Source organism: Amblyomma americanum, chromosome 1, assembly GCF_052857255.1.
Source record: "Amblyomma americanum isolate KBUSLIRL-KWMA chromosome 1, ASM5285725v1, whole genome shotgun sequence".
Taxonomy (NCBI): Eukaryota; Metazoa; Arthropoda; class Arachnida; order Ixodida; family Ixodidae; genus Amblyomma; species Amblyomma americanum.
Genome location: NC_135497.1, coordinates 528095694 through 528111606, shown reverse-complemented (window position 1 = coordinate 528111606; position 15913 = coordinate 528095694). Strand labels below are relative to the sequence as shown.

At 51.0% G+C, this 15913-nt stretch overlaps 1 protein-coding gene across 1 annotated transcript in view; it reads right to left on the bottom strand.

The window, feature by feature from the left end:
* Positions 1-15: 15 nt before the first annotated feature.
* Positions 16-15913, bottom strand: part of LOC144116251 (uncharacterized) — a 30159-nt gene continuing 14261 nt past the window's right edge. The window contains exon 2 of the mRNA XM_077650968.1: positions 16-2432. Within this exon, the coding sequence (XP_077507094.1) occupies positions 2074-2432 (359 nt within the window). The 3' untranslated portion in view covers positions 16-2073. The remainder of the gene's footprint in view (positions 2433-15913) is intronic.

The following is a 15913-nucleotide window of genomic DNA, read 5'->3' as shown; positions in this document are numbered from 1 at the left end:
GTGAAGTTCCACGCACCTTATCAACGACACAGTCGAAGCGAGTTGAATGAGCTGAATGTCCTCCTGCGATTGGCGGTCTAGACAGCCCTTGGACTGCCCCCGTACACCTCGACACACCACCTGCTCTAGCTGGGGCTACACAACACGGCAGAAGAGCTTGTGGAAGCCCAAAGGACTATTCCGTTGCAGCAGAGGTACCACGCCACCCCGCCCAAACTCGCAGCTAAGATCACAGTAGCCCCAGTCCCGAGCAACATGCACCCCGAGCTGCACGCTGGCTGTAGAACAGCCAGAGTCAAGCCACCCATGTGCCAATACAGCTGTGACCAAAATTTGCTATATGTCGATGCGGTGAAATACCTGTCCGGCACAGACACTAAGGGACTAGTGGTTGCAAATGGCACTGGCTCAATTCAGATTATGGGCTCCGTTGGGAGCATGAGCTCAAGCGCGATGGCTGAGGAGACTGCCGTAGCGGTAGCACTTGCTTCCATGCACATAATGTGTGCACCGCCGCGATGGCTCAGTGGCTATGGTGCTCGGCTGCTGACCTGAAAGACGCAGGTTCGATCTCAGCCGCGGCAGTCAAATTTCGATGCAGGCGAAATTCTAGAGGCCTGTGCATTGTGCGTCGGTGCAAGAACCTCAAGTGGTCGAAATTATCCGGAGCCCTCCACTATGGCATCCCTCATATCCTGAGTTGCTTTGGGGTGTTAAATGCGCATAGACCATAAATCAAACATAATGTGCGGCCACACATGATGAACACCAGGCCAGTCCGATATACGCAATAATTAGACTCAACAGACTGACAGGCTGCGTGTGGCGCCTTCAGGAATATTACGTTATCTTTGCAGGCTGCACGTGCACTCTCACCAATCAATTAAATGAAGTGGAAGCTGCGCTCAATTCTTGCCAAGGCAGCAAAGAAAAGAAGTCACCCACGATGCACAAAACGGCGCACAAAACACGAAATGTTAATGCAATTAAGGCAATCAAAAGAATTCAGCATTACAAACTGGGACTGCACACCTCATGGCCCACTGAACTGCCAATGGCAAAATAGCACTAATACAGTGCTCACCAGTGGGTTTTGTCCCAAACGAGAAGACTTATAACTCCACCATAACAGTGAAACTCGAGACTGAAGGGAAAGAATCGATATTCTTTCATGGCTGGGTGCTGAAAGTGATGGCTCTTCTTTTGGCGTGCTGCATACACACTCACACTACACTGAGTAGAGCCACTTTTCACATAAAGAGCACAGGACCAAGGCACATATCATGCATTGCCCATTCTTCAATGGCAACTGAAATGATGATGCACATGGCACACAAACACAGTATGCACAAAGATGATTTTTTCACAACACTGCACCACCCCACATCACTGCACAATCCACACGTAGAGCTTGCAGCTTGGAAGTAGCCAATGTTGTTCCAGCTGAACGACTGTGAGGTTTGGCTGCTGAGCATCACAAGGTTGCAGATTCAAGCTGCGGCTACATTTTTATGGAGGCCAATGCTAAACATGTCCATGTGCTGTGCTATGTCAGTGTACATTAAAGAACCCCTGCTGCTGGAAACCTTGCATGCCATCAACCCCCACTAGTTTAAAGGAGTACACCGTGTACTGCAATTTCTTCAGCATCACTTTAACACTGTGTTCAGATCACATCCAGTTGGTACTGACGTACAGCAAGAAGCACGGATTTCCTGTTTCAGAAAAAAATGCCAAGGGAAAAAAACGTTCTGTAGGTTTATAGACGCAGCAAAGCACCATGTCATGGAACCCGCGCCATGGCACACGCATGGGGGAAAAAATGTTGCAATTGCGTATTCCCGGTACACATGAACACAAAACCGAAAGCGGCAACATATTTGCTACTGCATGAAACATAGTATGCAGCACTGCAAAAACTGGTGGCAGATGTAAGTGACGTGCCTTATGGTGCTGTTGACTTGGCTGAAGGTGCTGGTGATGTGGCTGGCAGTGCTGACGACGTGGACGTAGCTGGCGGTGCTGACAACGTGGCTGGTGCTGGTGAGGCAGCTAGTGCAGCAGACAGGATGCCTACCGGTGCCGCCTGTGAGCAAATGCCTGCAGCAGCTGCTCACGCTTGCTCCTGCCTATCGGGTAGAATGCGGGGATTTCCTGTTCTTCTTCACACTGGTCTGTGTCCCCATCAGGATCGTCACTGTCGTAGGTGTTGAGATAAGGCTGCCGGGCATAAATGCACACATTGTGCAACACTGCACAGGCTACAACAATCTTCGCAGCGACCTCCGGTTCATAGTGCAGTGCTCGGTACCTTTGAAGACATCTGAACTGACTCTTCAGGACACCAATTGTCCGCTCAACAACAGACCTGAGTGCAGAATGCCCGGGGATAGGTGTTATGAGCCATGGCTTCAATGGGTAGGCGCCATCACCTGTATGTGAATGGAAAAAAACGTTTTAGAGTCTGTTCATGGCCCTTGTTCAATATAAGTGTTTGTTGCTTTTTTGTTCCTTTTTATTTATGGTAGCAACTACTGACACTTTATTTACGTCACTTTTATAGGCTGCTTGTTCATGCTTATCTATATATATACTTATGTCTGTCAACATTACTTTCAATACCCATTGTTAATTTATTACTTACGTTATTTATATTGTCACGGGTGGTACAGCTAGGTTGGATACGTCAAAGTAGGTGACTGCAGCGGACGTCAGTAGCAGTCCCAAAAGCGGAGCATTCGCAGCCAGACACTTCGGCTTCTTTTTCTAAGGCCAGCTCGCGCGCGCATTCCGCGCTCTCGTGGTTCTAGTAGAACGACGACGATGAATGGGCGGTGTCATTACTCCCCGGCAAAAAGAAGCATCGTCCCGATGCTGGGAGTGAGTGGAGAGGTCGGAAGGACTGAACGGGGTTAGTGGGCGAGGCTACCGATCGTGATAAGGCTTCAGGCGGACCACGTGAACCACTTCAGGGCACGGGGACCGTCGGGACTTCTGAAATCCATCGGGAATGACCTCGTAGTTGAGGTCGCCCAATGACCTGACCACGCGGTATGGTCCGAAGTAGCGATGGAGGAGTTTTTCGCTCAGTCCTCGTCGCCGAATGGGGAACCACACCCACACACGGTCGCCAGGCGCATAATGGACGTCGTGACGGCGCCGATTGTAGCGATCTGCATCTCGAAGTTGTTGGTCCTGAATTCGAACTTTGGCCAGTTGGCGAGCAGCTTCGGCGCGTTCCAGGAACGTGTAGGTATCAGTGTGAAGGCTAGAGTCGTCCAGATGTGGTAACATTGCGTCGAGCATCGTCGTCACTGCACGGCCGTAGACGAGTTGGAATGGGGACATCTGCGTTGTGTCTTGCATGGCCGTATTGTAGGCGAAGGTGACATAAGGAAGCACTTCGTCCCACGTTTTGTGTTCAATATCGACGTACATGGAAATCATGTCAGAAAGGGTTCGGTTCAGTCTTTCAGTCAACCCGTTCGTTTGAGGGTGGTACGACGTTGTTCGGCGGTGGTCGGTATGACTGTAAACCAAGATCTCCTGCAGCAGCTCAGCCATGAACGCAGGGCCGCTGTCAGTGATCAGCACTTCAGGTGCCCCATGGCGGAGTACGATCTGATGCACAAAGAACTTAGCAACTTCTAAAGCGGTGCCGCTGGGTAGAGCTGACGTTTCTGCATAGCGGGTAAGGTAGTCCGTCACGACAATTATCCATTTGTTGCCAGAGTTCGAACGTGGGAACGGACCCAGCATGTCCATTCCTATTCGTTGGAAGGGCCTTGTGGGTGGTCTAATGGGCATCAAGAACCCAGCTTGTTTGGTTGACGGTACCTTGCGACGCTGACAGGCTCGGCACGTTCTGACGTAGTGAGTGACATCAGCACGGAGACGAGGCCAGTAGTAATTCTCTTGGATTCGGGCTAGCGTACGGGCTATGCCCAAATGTCCAGAAGTGGGTTCGTCATGGGAGGCTTGGAGGATTTCATTGCACAGGCTAGGCGGTACGACGATTAGGTATTGCGTATTGTTTGGAGCGAAATTTTTCTTGACCAGAAGACCATTGCGGATGCATAAAGATGGCAACACGCGCCTGAAAGCGCGTGGGGCGGTCGTGTTGCTGCCGTTGAGAAATTCCATTACTTCTCGAAGTTCGATGTAAGATGTCGTCATCATTACAGGCGTCGGTAGAAGGATCTACTGGGGCGCGGGACAGACAATCGGCGTCAGAGTGCTTGCGCCCGGATTTGTACACGACAGTCATGTCGTATTCCTGGAGCCGCAGACTCCATCGGACGAGGCGAGCGGACGGGTCTTTAAGGCTTGCGAGCCAGCATAAGGCATGATGATCGGTCACCACCTTAAAATTTTTGCCGTAAAGGTATGGTCGGAATTTCGAAGTGGCCCATACAATGGCAAGGCATTCTTTCTCGGTAGCGGCGGTAGCGGAATAGTTTGATTCGGCTGGTGACAAACGTCGACTTGCATAAGCGATGACCCGTTCTTGACCTGCTTGGATCTGGACCAGGACAGCACCTAAGCCGATGTTGCTGGCATCAGTATGGAGCTCCGTGTCGGCGTTTACGTCGAAGTGAGCCAGAACGGGAGGCGCCTGCAGGAGGCTTTGAAGGCTGCGGAATGCATTTTCTTGCGCTGCTTCCCATGTGAAAGGTGTGTCCGACCTTGTTAGGCGCGTCAGCGGCTCGGCAATGCGAGCAAAATCTTTCACGAAGCGACGGTAATACGCGCACAATCCAAGAAAACGGCGGACAGCTTTCAGTTCTTGCGGCGGCAGAAAATGGGCAATAGCTGTTGTTTTTTCAGGATCAGGCTGAACACCGGCTTGATTCACAACGTGTCCTAAGAACTTCAGCTCTGTATACTGTTACGTCTCGCCTACAACGCGCGGTATAGCCGGCGCGGATGCAACGGACGCCGCGGCTTCGTTCATCGCGGCCGCAACGCCTCCCGCCAAGCGCGTCCAGGCAGGTTTCAGTGCCACGTGTCGTCGTGCGTGCGTGTGTGTGTGTGTGCATGTTTTGCCCACGCTTGTCAAAGCGCGGCAGCCGGGGAGAGGAGCTCCCCAACGGGGAGGCGAGGAGGTCTGACCGGCGCCGGCCTGGCTGACGCGCCCGTCACGTCTGGACATGTTCAAGCGTCGCCGTATCGGACGCCTCTTCCCAAGCCGTTCCCTCTTGCCCTCGACTCCGTGGGTATAAAGCGAGCTGCCCCGGACGCCAACGAGAGACTTCGATTTCGCCCTTCGAGTAACGTGGTTGCCCTGACCGGCTGCTCTTTTGCGATGCCAGAATAAACAAGTTGTTCTGTTGCCAGTCGACTCATCCTTTGCCGGGACCTTCGGATGTTTCCAGCTTTGCCCCAGGCCGCCAGGCCAACGCTACCCTTGGGGCTTGCAACCCATTTGCAACAACTGGTTGCCAGCGGTGAGATCCCGACAACGGAGGCCAGCAGCGAAGATATGCGGTCAACTGTATGCTGAGCAGCACAACGACCATCCGGGAGCAGTGCAACGAGCCCTGTGTGATGACTGGTTGCCTGCAGCGGAACGACTGCGCTGAATTTTTGGCTGCAAGGTTTGGTGAGTGCGGGACTTTCTTCTTCTGAGTTTTGCCAGGCTTTTGTTAGTGTCAGAAACAGAGCTGGTAATTGTGGTTGTCGTTGCTGCCGGGTTAGTTTGCGGCAAGACAATAGTAGGCAGTAGAGAAAGCAGCATTCGGAGCAGCCATGGATTTGAAGTCGTTGCGCAAACCGAAATTGCTGGAGCTTGCAAGAGAGTTGGGTCTGGATGTCTCAGACAAACTCAGAAAACCGGAACTGCTAAGGGCTATTCTTGAGTTGGAGGCTGAGGATGACGAGCTGTCGGAATGCCTTGAGACGATTGAGGAGAGGGAACAAAAAGAAAAAGAGAAAAACGAGCGCGAACGTAAAGAACAAAAAGAGAAAGAGGAGCGCGAACGTAAAGAGCAAAAAGAGAAAGAAGAGCGCGACCGTCAACACGCTTTGGAAATGAAGCGTCTCGAGGTAGAGATGGAACGCGCTCGTAATGGAAGTCAGGCACACGGTGCAGGAGAACGGGTATCGTTCAAAATGACTGACCTGATGCGGCCGTTTAAGCTTGGAGAGGACATTGGTTTGTTCCTGGTTAACTTTGAGCGAACGTGCGAGAAGCAGGGGTTCTCTCGGGAAACGTGGCCACAGCGCTTGCTCACTTTGTTACCCGCCGAGGCGGCCGACGTAGTCGCTCGCTTGAAGAGAGAGGAGGCAGAGGATTTCGACCAAGTGAAATCGAGTCTGCTAAAAAAGTACAGGCTGTCAGCGGAGGCGTTCCGTCGGAAGTTTCGGGAAAATGAAAAAGGCAGAAATGAGTCATATACAGAGTTTGCCTACAGGCTTATGTCAAACATGCAGGAGTGGCTCAAAGAAGAGAAAGCGTTTGGTGACCACGAGAAAATTCTGCAGTGTTTCGGGCTGGAACAGTTTTATAGTCGGTTACCTGAGAACGTGCGGTACTGGGTCTTGGATAGGCCAGACGTTAGTACAGTGGCTAAAGCCGCCGAGCTAGCCGAGGAGTTTGTGACGCGTCGGGCTCGCGGAGCTAAGGACGGTCAAAAGGGTGAATTTGGCTCCAAGTCTGAGAGGCCGAAGTTCACACCCATGAGAGCAAGGGGGGACACGCGTAGTGCGGATGCGAGTGAAAGCAGTCCGACCGAACGTAAGGAGACGGCGGCAGCCGAAGCCGAACGCAGAAAGCGGTTCGAGGCGAGGCAAGCGCGCGTGTGTTATACGTGCCAGAAGCCGGGTCACTTTTCGGCGCAGTGTCCAGAAACAAAAAGAGAAGTCGTGTGTTTGTCATTATGTAGCACTGACGAGAACATGAAGCTTCTCGAGCCTTACATGCGAGACTTCCTCGTGAACGGGAAAGAGTGCCGAGTGCTTCGTGATTCCGCAGCTACGATGGATGTAGTTCACCCCTCTTACGTAGAACCCGATATGTTCACGGGCGAGTGCGCATGGATCAAGCAAGCCGTGGAAGCTCACAGCGTGTGTCTGCCCGTAGCAAAAGTGGTTATTGAAGGACCTTTCGGAGTAATTGAGACGGAGGCCGCAGTGTCATCTATGCTGCCCCCCCAGTACCCGTACCTATTTTCGAACCGGTCCGATCACCTCCTGCGCGAGAAGGGTCTTTTGTTTGGTGAGGCTAGCGTTCAGGCCTTAACCAGATCGAGATTTCGGGAGCTCGCTGCAAAGGCGGTAGTTGCGGGGCCGACGTTGTCGAACAATGAAAAAGGGTCGGAGGCGCAGCAAGCTGATATTCCGAGCACGTCAGAACTGGATAAAATTGAGCCTGTAGCATTGAAGGCACCAGGTACTGGAGAGGAAATGCCCGACAAGGGAAAGTTAGAAGAGCTTCCGGTCGAGCTTCCGGGACTAGGCTCAGTGACGAACAGGGAAGACACTGATCAGGTCATTAGTGACTTACTCAGTAAAGCACCGCTGTCGCCTGAGCAGAAAACCGAACTACACCAACTCTTACAAGAGTTTCAAGGTCAGTTCTCTGAGAGGCCTGGTAGGACTTCTGTCCTTACTCATGATATAGAACTTACCTCGCCAGAGCCAGTACGATCCAAGGCGTACCGGGTGTCACCCCGCCAGCGCGATATTATGGAGGCTGAGGTAAAGAAAATGCTACAGCTCGGTGTTATTGAGGCGGGTGAGAGTGATTATACCTCCCCTTTGATTTTAGTTGAGGTACCGGGCAAGGAACCTCGTCCTTGCGTCGACTACCGCAGGCTTAATTCCATCACTAAGGATCAAATTTATCCGATCCCTAACATCGAGGAGCGCCTTGAGAAAGTTAGTAGCGCTCAGTTTATTTCCACCCTAGATCTTGTCAGGGGTTATTGGCAGGTTCCACTTACAGAAGAGGCTAGTAGGTATGCGGCGTTCATTTCACCAATGGGAACATTCCGTCCTAAAGTTTTGAGTTTTGGTTTGAAGAACGCGCCATACTGCTTTTCAAGCCTCATGGACAAAGTGTTGCGGGGACAGGAAGAATTCGCTTTACCGTATTTAGACGACGTAGCGATATTCTCCGCATCCTGGTCTGAGCATATGGCACACTTGCGGGCAGTGCTAACCCGCCTGCACGAAGCGGGCTTGACAATCAAGGCTCCCAAGTGCCAATTAGCACAGGCCGAGGTTGTCTACCTCGGTCACGTGATTGGACAGGGTCGACGCCGCCCCTCTGAAATAAAGGTGGCCGCTGTGCGAGACTTCCCGCAACCGCGCACGAAGACCGATATTCGGTCGTTCTTAGGTGTCGCCGGCTACTATCAGAGGTACATCCCCAGGTACTCCGATATCGCGGCTCCCCTGACGGATGCTCTAAGAAAAACAGAGCCCCAAACAGTCGTCTGGAGCGAGACAAAGGAAAGAGCTTTTAGCGCCTTAAAGAGCGCCCTAACAAGCCAGCCTGTGCTACGATCGCCAGACTACACAAAAGGGTTCGTTGTTCAGTGCGATGCTAGTGAGCGAGGCATGGGCGTTGTACTGTGCCAAAGGGACAATGGAGAAGTGGAACACCCCGTCCTGTATGCTAGTCGTAAGCTGACCTGTCGTGAGCAGGCGTACAGCGCCACTGAGAAAGAGTGTGCGTGTCTCGTGTGGGCCGTTCAGAAATTGTCATGCTACCTAGCCGGCTCGAGGTTTATCATTGAGACGGATCACTGCCCTCTCCAATGGCTGCAGACCATATCTCCCAAAAATGGCCGCCTCCTGCGCTGGAGCCTCGCTTTGCAACAATATTCCTTTGAGGTGCGTTACAAAAAGGGGAGTCTCAACGGTAACGCCGATGGCTTAAGTCGAAGCCCCTAACGTAGGAATCCGCCTCAAAGTTGTTGGTTACTGATGTTTTCTTCCTGAGGCAGGATTTTTAACATATTGCTTTTGTTTAGTGTTTCAAAGTGATTATGTGCTTTCTAGTGCAATTTTCCAATTTGTGGACGCGTTCTGAGTGCTGCTTGACTACTGTAAGGAACTAGGCAGTAGTATAAAAGGGGAAAGAGCCTGGCAGAGCTTAGTGAGGGTTGTCTCGTGCTTGCTGACTGAGCGGTTGCGTTTCGGCGTAGTTCTAACGCTTGCTGGGAACGAGCACAAAAATGGCAACTCTCCCGAAGTGACTTTGCAGTGTCCTATGTGATCCTGAACCCGAGAACGAGGCCTTCTCTGTGCGCTGCGCTCAAGCAACGTCGAGGGACGATCGGTTTCGATTACGAGCATCATCGAGCGACATCCCTCTGGACAGCGGATGCAGTCCCCTGACCATCGGGATCTCCTTCTCCCGGCGGGGCGGTCTGTTACGTCTCGCCTACAACGCGCGGTATAGCCGGCGCGGATGCAACGGACGCCGCGGCTTCGTTCATCGCGGCCGCAACGCCTCCCGCCAAGCGCGTCCAGGCAGGTTTCAGTGCCACGTGTCGTCGTGCGTGCGTGTGTGTGTGTGTGCATGTTTTGCCCACGCTTGTCAAAGCGCGGCAGCCGGGGAGAGGAGCTCCCCAACTGGGAGGCGAGGAGGTCTGACCGGCGCCGGCCTGGCTGACGCGCCCGTCACGTCTGGACATGTTCAAGCGTCGCCGTATCGGACGCCTCTTCCCAAGCCGTTCCCTCTTGCCCTCGACTCCGTGGGTATAAAGCGAGCTGCCCCGGACGCCAACGAGAGACTTCGATTTCGCCCTTCGAGTAACGTGGTTGCCCTGACCGGTTGCTCTTTTGCGATGCCAGAATAAACAAGTTGTTCTGTTGCCAGTCGACTCATCCTTTGCCGGGACCTTCGGATGTTTCCAGCTTTGCCCCAGGCCGCCAGGCCAACGCTACCCTTGGGGCTTGCAACCCAAATGCAACAATACGCAAAGTGGCATTTCTCATTTTTGAGCGTGAGTCCAGAAGACCTTATTGCTTGTAGGACCAATTCGAGGCGGTGAAGATGCTCCTGGAAAGTCGGGGCGAAGACGACAACATCGTCAAGATAGACGAGACACGTCTGCCATTTTAAATCGGCAAGGACGGTATCCATGAGGCGTTGGAAAGTTGCCGGTGCAGAGCACAGTCCAAAGGGCATGGCCGTAAATTCATACAGGCCATCTGGAGTAATAAAAGCTGTTTTTTCACGGTCCCGCTCATCGACCTCAATTTGCCAGTAACCTGACTTGAGGTCCATCGAAGAAAAGTATTTAGCGCTACAAAGGCGATCCAGAGCGTCGTCGATCTGGGGGAGAGGATAGACATCCTTTTTGGTGATTTTGTTTAAGCGACGGTAGTCTACACAGAACCGCAATGTTCCGTCTTTCTTCTTCACAAGGACGACTGGCGCTGCCCAGGGACTCCGAGAAGGACGAATTAAGTCGTCGCGGAGCATTTCCTTGACTTGGCGGCCAATAGCGTCGCGTTCAGCGGGAGACACTCGGTAGGGGGACTGTCGGAGAGGGTGCACGTTATCGTCCATAATAATGCGATGCTTCGCTAGGTGAGTTCGTCCAACCCACGATGATACCGAGAAGATGTCGCCGTAGCGCAGAAGATCTTTAACTTGTTGTTGCTGCGTCGGGGAGAGTGCTGGATTGACGTCGAACGTGAAACCAGTGACTGGGCTCTGCTCTTGCGACAACGACATTGTGGAAATACTGGGTGTGCTGCTGACATGGGCGATGGCATCAACGTGAGCCACAACGGTTCCCACGTTCAGATGTTGGTGTGCACCACCGAAATTGGTTATCAGCACTTCTGTTTCTCCGTCGACGAGATTAACAACTCCTCTGGCGACAGCAAGGCTCCTGGCAAAAAGCAAGATCTGGTTGCCTTCCGCGACGCCTTCGAAATTCCGCACAGTCTTAGCGCCGACAGAAACCATAATACTCGAACGAGGTGGGATGGTGACGTGGTCATCCAGGATGCAAAGTGCGGTCGGATGGTCTGGATCTCTGTGTATTGCGTTCTCTGTGGAGAAACACACGGCCTTTGACTGGAGGTCGATGACCGCTCCATTCTCGGTCAAGAAATCCATCCCGAGAATGACGTCACGTGAACAATGTTCGAGTATAACGAACGTTGCCAGGTAGGTTGCGCCTTGAACTGCTACTCTTGATGTGCAAGTCCCGGTCGGTGTAACTAAGTGACCCCCGGCTGTACGAATCTGTGGGCCCATCCACGGAGTGGTGACCTTTTTCAGAGTGGCGGCGAAATTTCCACTGAGGATAGAGTAATCCGCCCCTGTGTCGACGAGTGCAGTGACGTCTGTTCCGTCGCGGGAAATGCTCAGGTTTGCTGTCGTAGACGGCGTGTGAGCGGTACGGCGCGGTGTTCGGTCACGGCTGCGGTGCGGCGCGGGTTCATTTTGATACGTCAGGTGGCGTTCCCGTCGAGTCGGCGTTTCACGGTGTTGGACGGCATTCGGTCGTGGCATCGGGTGGCCACCTAGTTGCGGCGTAGGAGGGTCTGTTACATTTCGTCGGTGAGCAACCTCCCCCTCAAAGGTTGCTGCTTTTAGTTTTCCTGGCGGGGGCTTGGCGACCTTCCCCGAGGAAAGTCACCGTAAGACCGACGACGTGGGGATGGCGACCTGCGGGTCCCACCGGCAGATTCGGCCAGATAATCGTTGATTTCTCTGGGTCGCTGCCCAGGCTGTGGACGTGGTGCATCTGCAGGGAACCCCGGCAGGCCCATCTGACGATACCTGCAGTTGCGGTACAGGTGGCCCGGCTCACCGCAGTGATAGCAGAGAGGATGGTAGTTGGGAGTGCGCCAGATGTCACTTTTACGGGGATACGATGGAGCAGGACGAGCAGGTGGTGGCGGCCGAAAAGAGGCCGGGGTTTCCTGAAGACGAGTCGGCGGCGGTTGTGCGCGACGAGCAACAGCGGCGTATGTCATTTGCGGTGGGGCTGTGGACGGCTGAAAGGGAGCTGGTGTTGTAAGCGCCTGTTGCACCTCTTCCCGAATAACCTCGGATAGAGCAGTAACCGTTGGCGCAGGCGGCGTAGCCGGGAACAGCTTCTGGAGCTCCTCGCGAACGATAGCTCGTACGGTTTCGCGAAGCATGTGGGTGTTACTGATGTCCGTGGTTGCCGCAGTCATGGCCAAAGGTTGACGCTCGTATTGCTGCAACCGCATATCGAGTGTCTTTTCCATGGTGGTTGCCTCCGACAGAAACTCTGCGACCGTGCTCGGTGGATTGCGAACCAGTCCGGCAAAGATTTGCTCCTTGACACCTCGCATAAGGTACCGGAGTTTCTTCTGCTCTGTCATGTCCGGGTCAGCTCGATGAAATAACTTTGCCATCTCTTCGAAGTATACCAGTATGCTTTCATTTGGTAGCTGGGTTCGGGACTGAAGGAGCAGATCGGCCCGTTCTCTTCGAATCACCGTGGTGAAATCCTTCAGGAACTGGTCTTTAAATACGTTCCACGTCGTTATGGACGACTCTCGGTTCTCGAACCACGTACGAGCTTGCGCCCTCCAGCGAAAAGAACACGTGTTGAAGCTTGGAGTCTTCCACCCATCTGTTGTACCGGGCCACGGGTTCAAATTTCTCCAGCCAGTCTTCCGGGTCTTCGCCTGGAGAACCTTGGAAGATCGGTGGCTCCCGAGGCTGCTGCAGCACAATAGAAGGTGAACTAATCGTCGTCTGCATGCCTATTTCGGGCTGGACGGTCATCGACGATGGCGCTGAACGAACCGCTTGGGTTGAGCGAGACTCCAGAAGCCCAAACTCGGGTTGAAGGCCTTGGAGCCGGCGGCTGCCGTGGTGTACAGGCGTCACCTCGATGGCAGATGACCCTCGAGGACTTGAATCCCTGCTTGCTGGGGGAGTCCGAGGCATGGAATGCGTTACCCAGCGCCCTCCACCAGATGTCGCGGGTGGTACAGCTCGGTTGGATACGTCAAAGTAGGTGACTGCAGCGGACGTCAGTAGCAGTCCCAAATGCGGAGCATTCGCAGCCAGACACTTCGGCTTCTTTTTCTAAGGCCAGCTCGCGCGCGCATTCTGCACTCTCGTGGTTCTAGTAGAACGACGACGATGAATGGGCGGTGTCAATATATCTTCCACGTCACTAGTTTGAGTGGTGCAATGTTTTTATTTAATGACTATTTCATCTTTTATGAACTATCTTTCTTTTTAATTTTATGCCTCTATTCATAGGTTATGTATTACTCGATATTGTGTTACTTGTGCCTGCTTTCTAAGTTCTTTGCTTGCATTCTTTAAAGGGACACTGAGGAACACTCCATCCAGCAACTGTTGTCAGTAAAACTGGATTCACTGACTCTTTCTGCCTATGTTGACGTTTGTATTGCAACAAAACACGCATTTACCACTGAGGAATTTGGATAAAAAATTCTTCCTGCCATTCGACTCAAACTTCTTATGTCCTTGCTAAAAAGGGTGGGGTGCCACCGCTGTGAAGTGAATAGCCTGTAGAATCAGCGACCAAAAATTGGTGTCGGTGCACACGTTTTACTTGCAAAATGTGATGGTGATGGCGAAGCCTGTATCTCGTTTGCTGGCTTTTTGTATTTTATAACACCTCATTTCTTAAAGAAAGTGGTCTTTTTAAAATTACAATGCCATACCCTATTGATACACCCCAAATTATATTTGTCCTCAGTGTGCCTTTAACTTATACAGTATTCCTTGCTTTATACTCCAAGCAAACATTTTTGTTAACAATCAAATGGTGCTCAAACTAACACATATGCCTCATAAAATGAACTTGCAAAGCCTTCATATTGTTACGGAGAAGAAGAGGGCAGTGGCGCGGGATAGAGTGCTCAGCTAGGACCGCAGCCATTAAAACACATTTCATCATGTCGTTCTGTTCCTTGGCTTGTGGCCTCGCATCAATGTGACATCCATATGACATGGCAAGTGTTCACTGCGTTCATGAGCCACATTCAATTATTTTTGCGCAATACATCTGTGGGAATACATAGCATTTCAGTTGATGATCTGCGAATCTTGTTCGACATACTTAAAGGTGTGTTGATATCGCTGTTCAACAGCATTATCTCAAGTGGCATAATCCCGGCGAACATGAAAGCTGCTATAATTACCCCAATTCACAAAGGTGGTGCACATAATACATATGACAATTATCGTCCTATTTGTCTTGCTCTGTTTGACTGAAATATTAGAAAAACATCTGCAGGTTACAATTACAGGTTTTTTAGATGAGCACAAAATCCTGTCACTGCGTCAGTATGGTTTTGTGCTAGGTAAAGGGATGAAAATGCTTTTGAAGGACTCTTCTGACATGTTAAATCGATCTTTTGAACATAACCAAGTAGTGTGTGCAATGTTTCTGGATGTCAGCAAGGCTTTTGACAGCCTGTGTCACAGTGTGTTATTGTGTACACTGTGCAGGTTAGGCTTCCGTGGACTGTTTCTTTCGCTTTTGAAAAATTTTTTACAGCACAGAACGCAATACGTCTCGATTAAGCGGGCAAACAGCGCTTCTTTGCTAATAAAAGCTGGCGTTCCTCAAGGTTCTATAATTAGTCCCCTGTTATGGAACGTCTACGTGAATGACCTTTCAAACGCTGTGCCTGTTGGCCTGTATCAGTACGCTGACGATACTGTCCTCGTATCCCAGTCGCCACACTACTATGAATCACTTTCTTCTCTTCAAGCTGCAGCAACTATTGCTATGGACTGGTTCTTTCACAGCCCGATGAAGAAGGCAGATTTAAACGATCACCTGTCCTTGCACGGATCTGATTGTTCTCTATGTCAATGTGTACCCCTGAGCTATACAACTACAGTGAAATACCTAGAAGGATACTTTGACAGTGCTCTTTCATGGAATGATCACTAATCCCGTGTTTGTAAAATGCTCCGAACCGTCTCCTGTGTGCTTTACAACATTAGGTACCCCATCCGCTTTCAATATGCCAAGTTATTGTGTAAATGCTCTTGGTTATAGCGTGCTGCATTATGGCATAACGATTTACGGTCACTGTGCAGTTCGTTGCAAGTACAGGATCAACTCTCTCCTACGATCTTTGTTAAAAAATATTGGCTATGATTTAGGCCTTTACTGTAATTCAGATGTCTTTATGGTATTTTCGCTACCTGATCTTGATCGCCTTTTGATGGAAACGATTGTCCTGAAGCATTTTTGGTTTCGTGACCCACACGGTCTCTGACCGAAGGAAGCTTTTTGTATTCCCCGACGGTGTACAAGATATGGAAAGCGAGTAAGAGATTATTACGTTCCCTTTTACTTTAACAGATTACCTCCAAGTGTTCGCCGGGCAAAAACTAAATATAAAATAAGAAAGATGCTGCGATACACTAATTAGTGGGCTTACGATGTTGTACACATATGCTTTACCACATGTTATGTAAATCCTGTGATTTCATTGGTTACTGCTTTATTTTTTGCACATGATCTGAGGTATTGTCATGCCATTTTGGTTTTCCTTCCTCGCAATTTATTCTGAAGAGGTTTTTTTTTTTTTTACATGTAACATGGGTTTTCTATTTTTATTTTGGCACTGTACTAATTTGATGTTATTTTAATGAGCGTTTATGCCAGTGTGTATGTCTGCGAGGTTACGTTGGCTGTCGGGCTCTGCTACTCAAGCCATATGAGGCTTTGGCAGGCCGGATTTTTGAACCTTATTTAAACATTTGGCGCAATCAAGTATTATTATTATTACTATTATTATTATTAATATTAAACTTCTCTGTTAAAGCTACTCACTGCATTCACATTTGTTCAGTGCAGATATTTCCCCACCGCTCACATACCCAGTAAGTATTCACCAGACTGGAGGAAGTTATGATGGCACAGGTCATAGTGTACCGGGTGAGCACACCACACAAATGAATTGT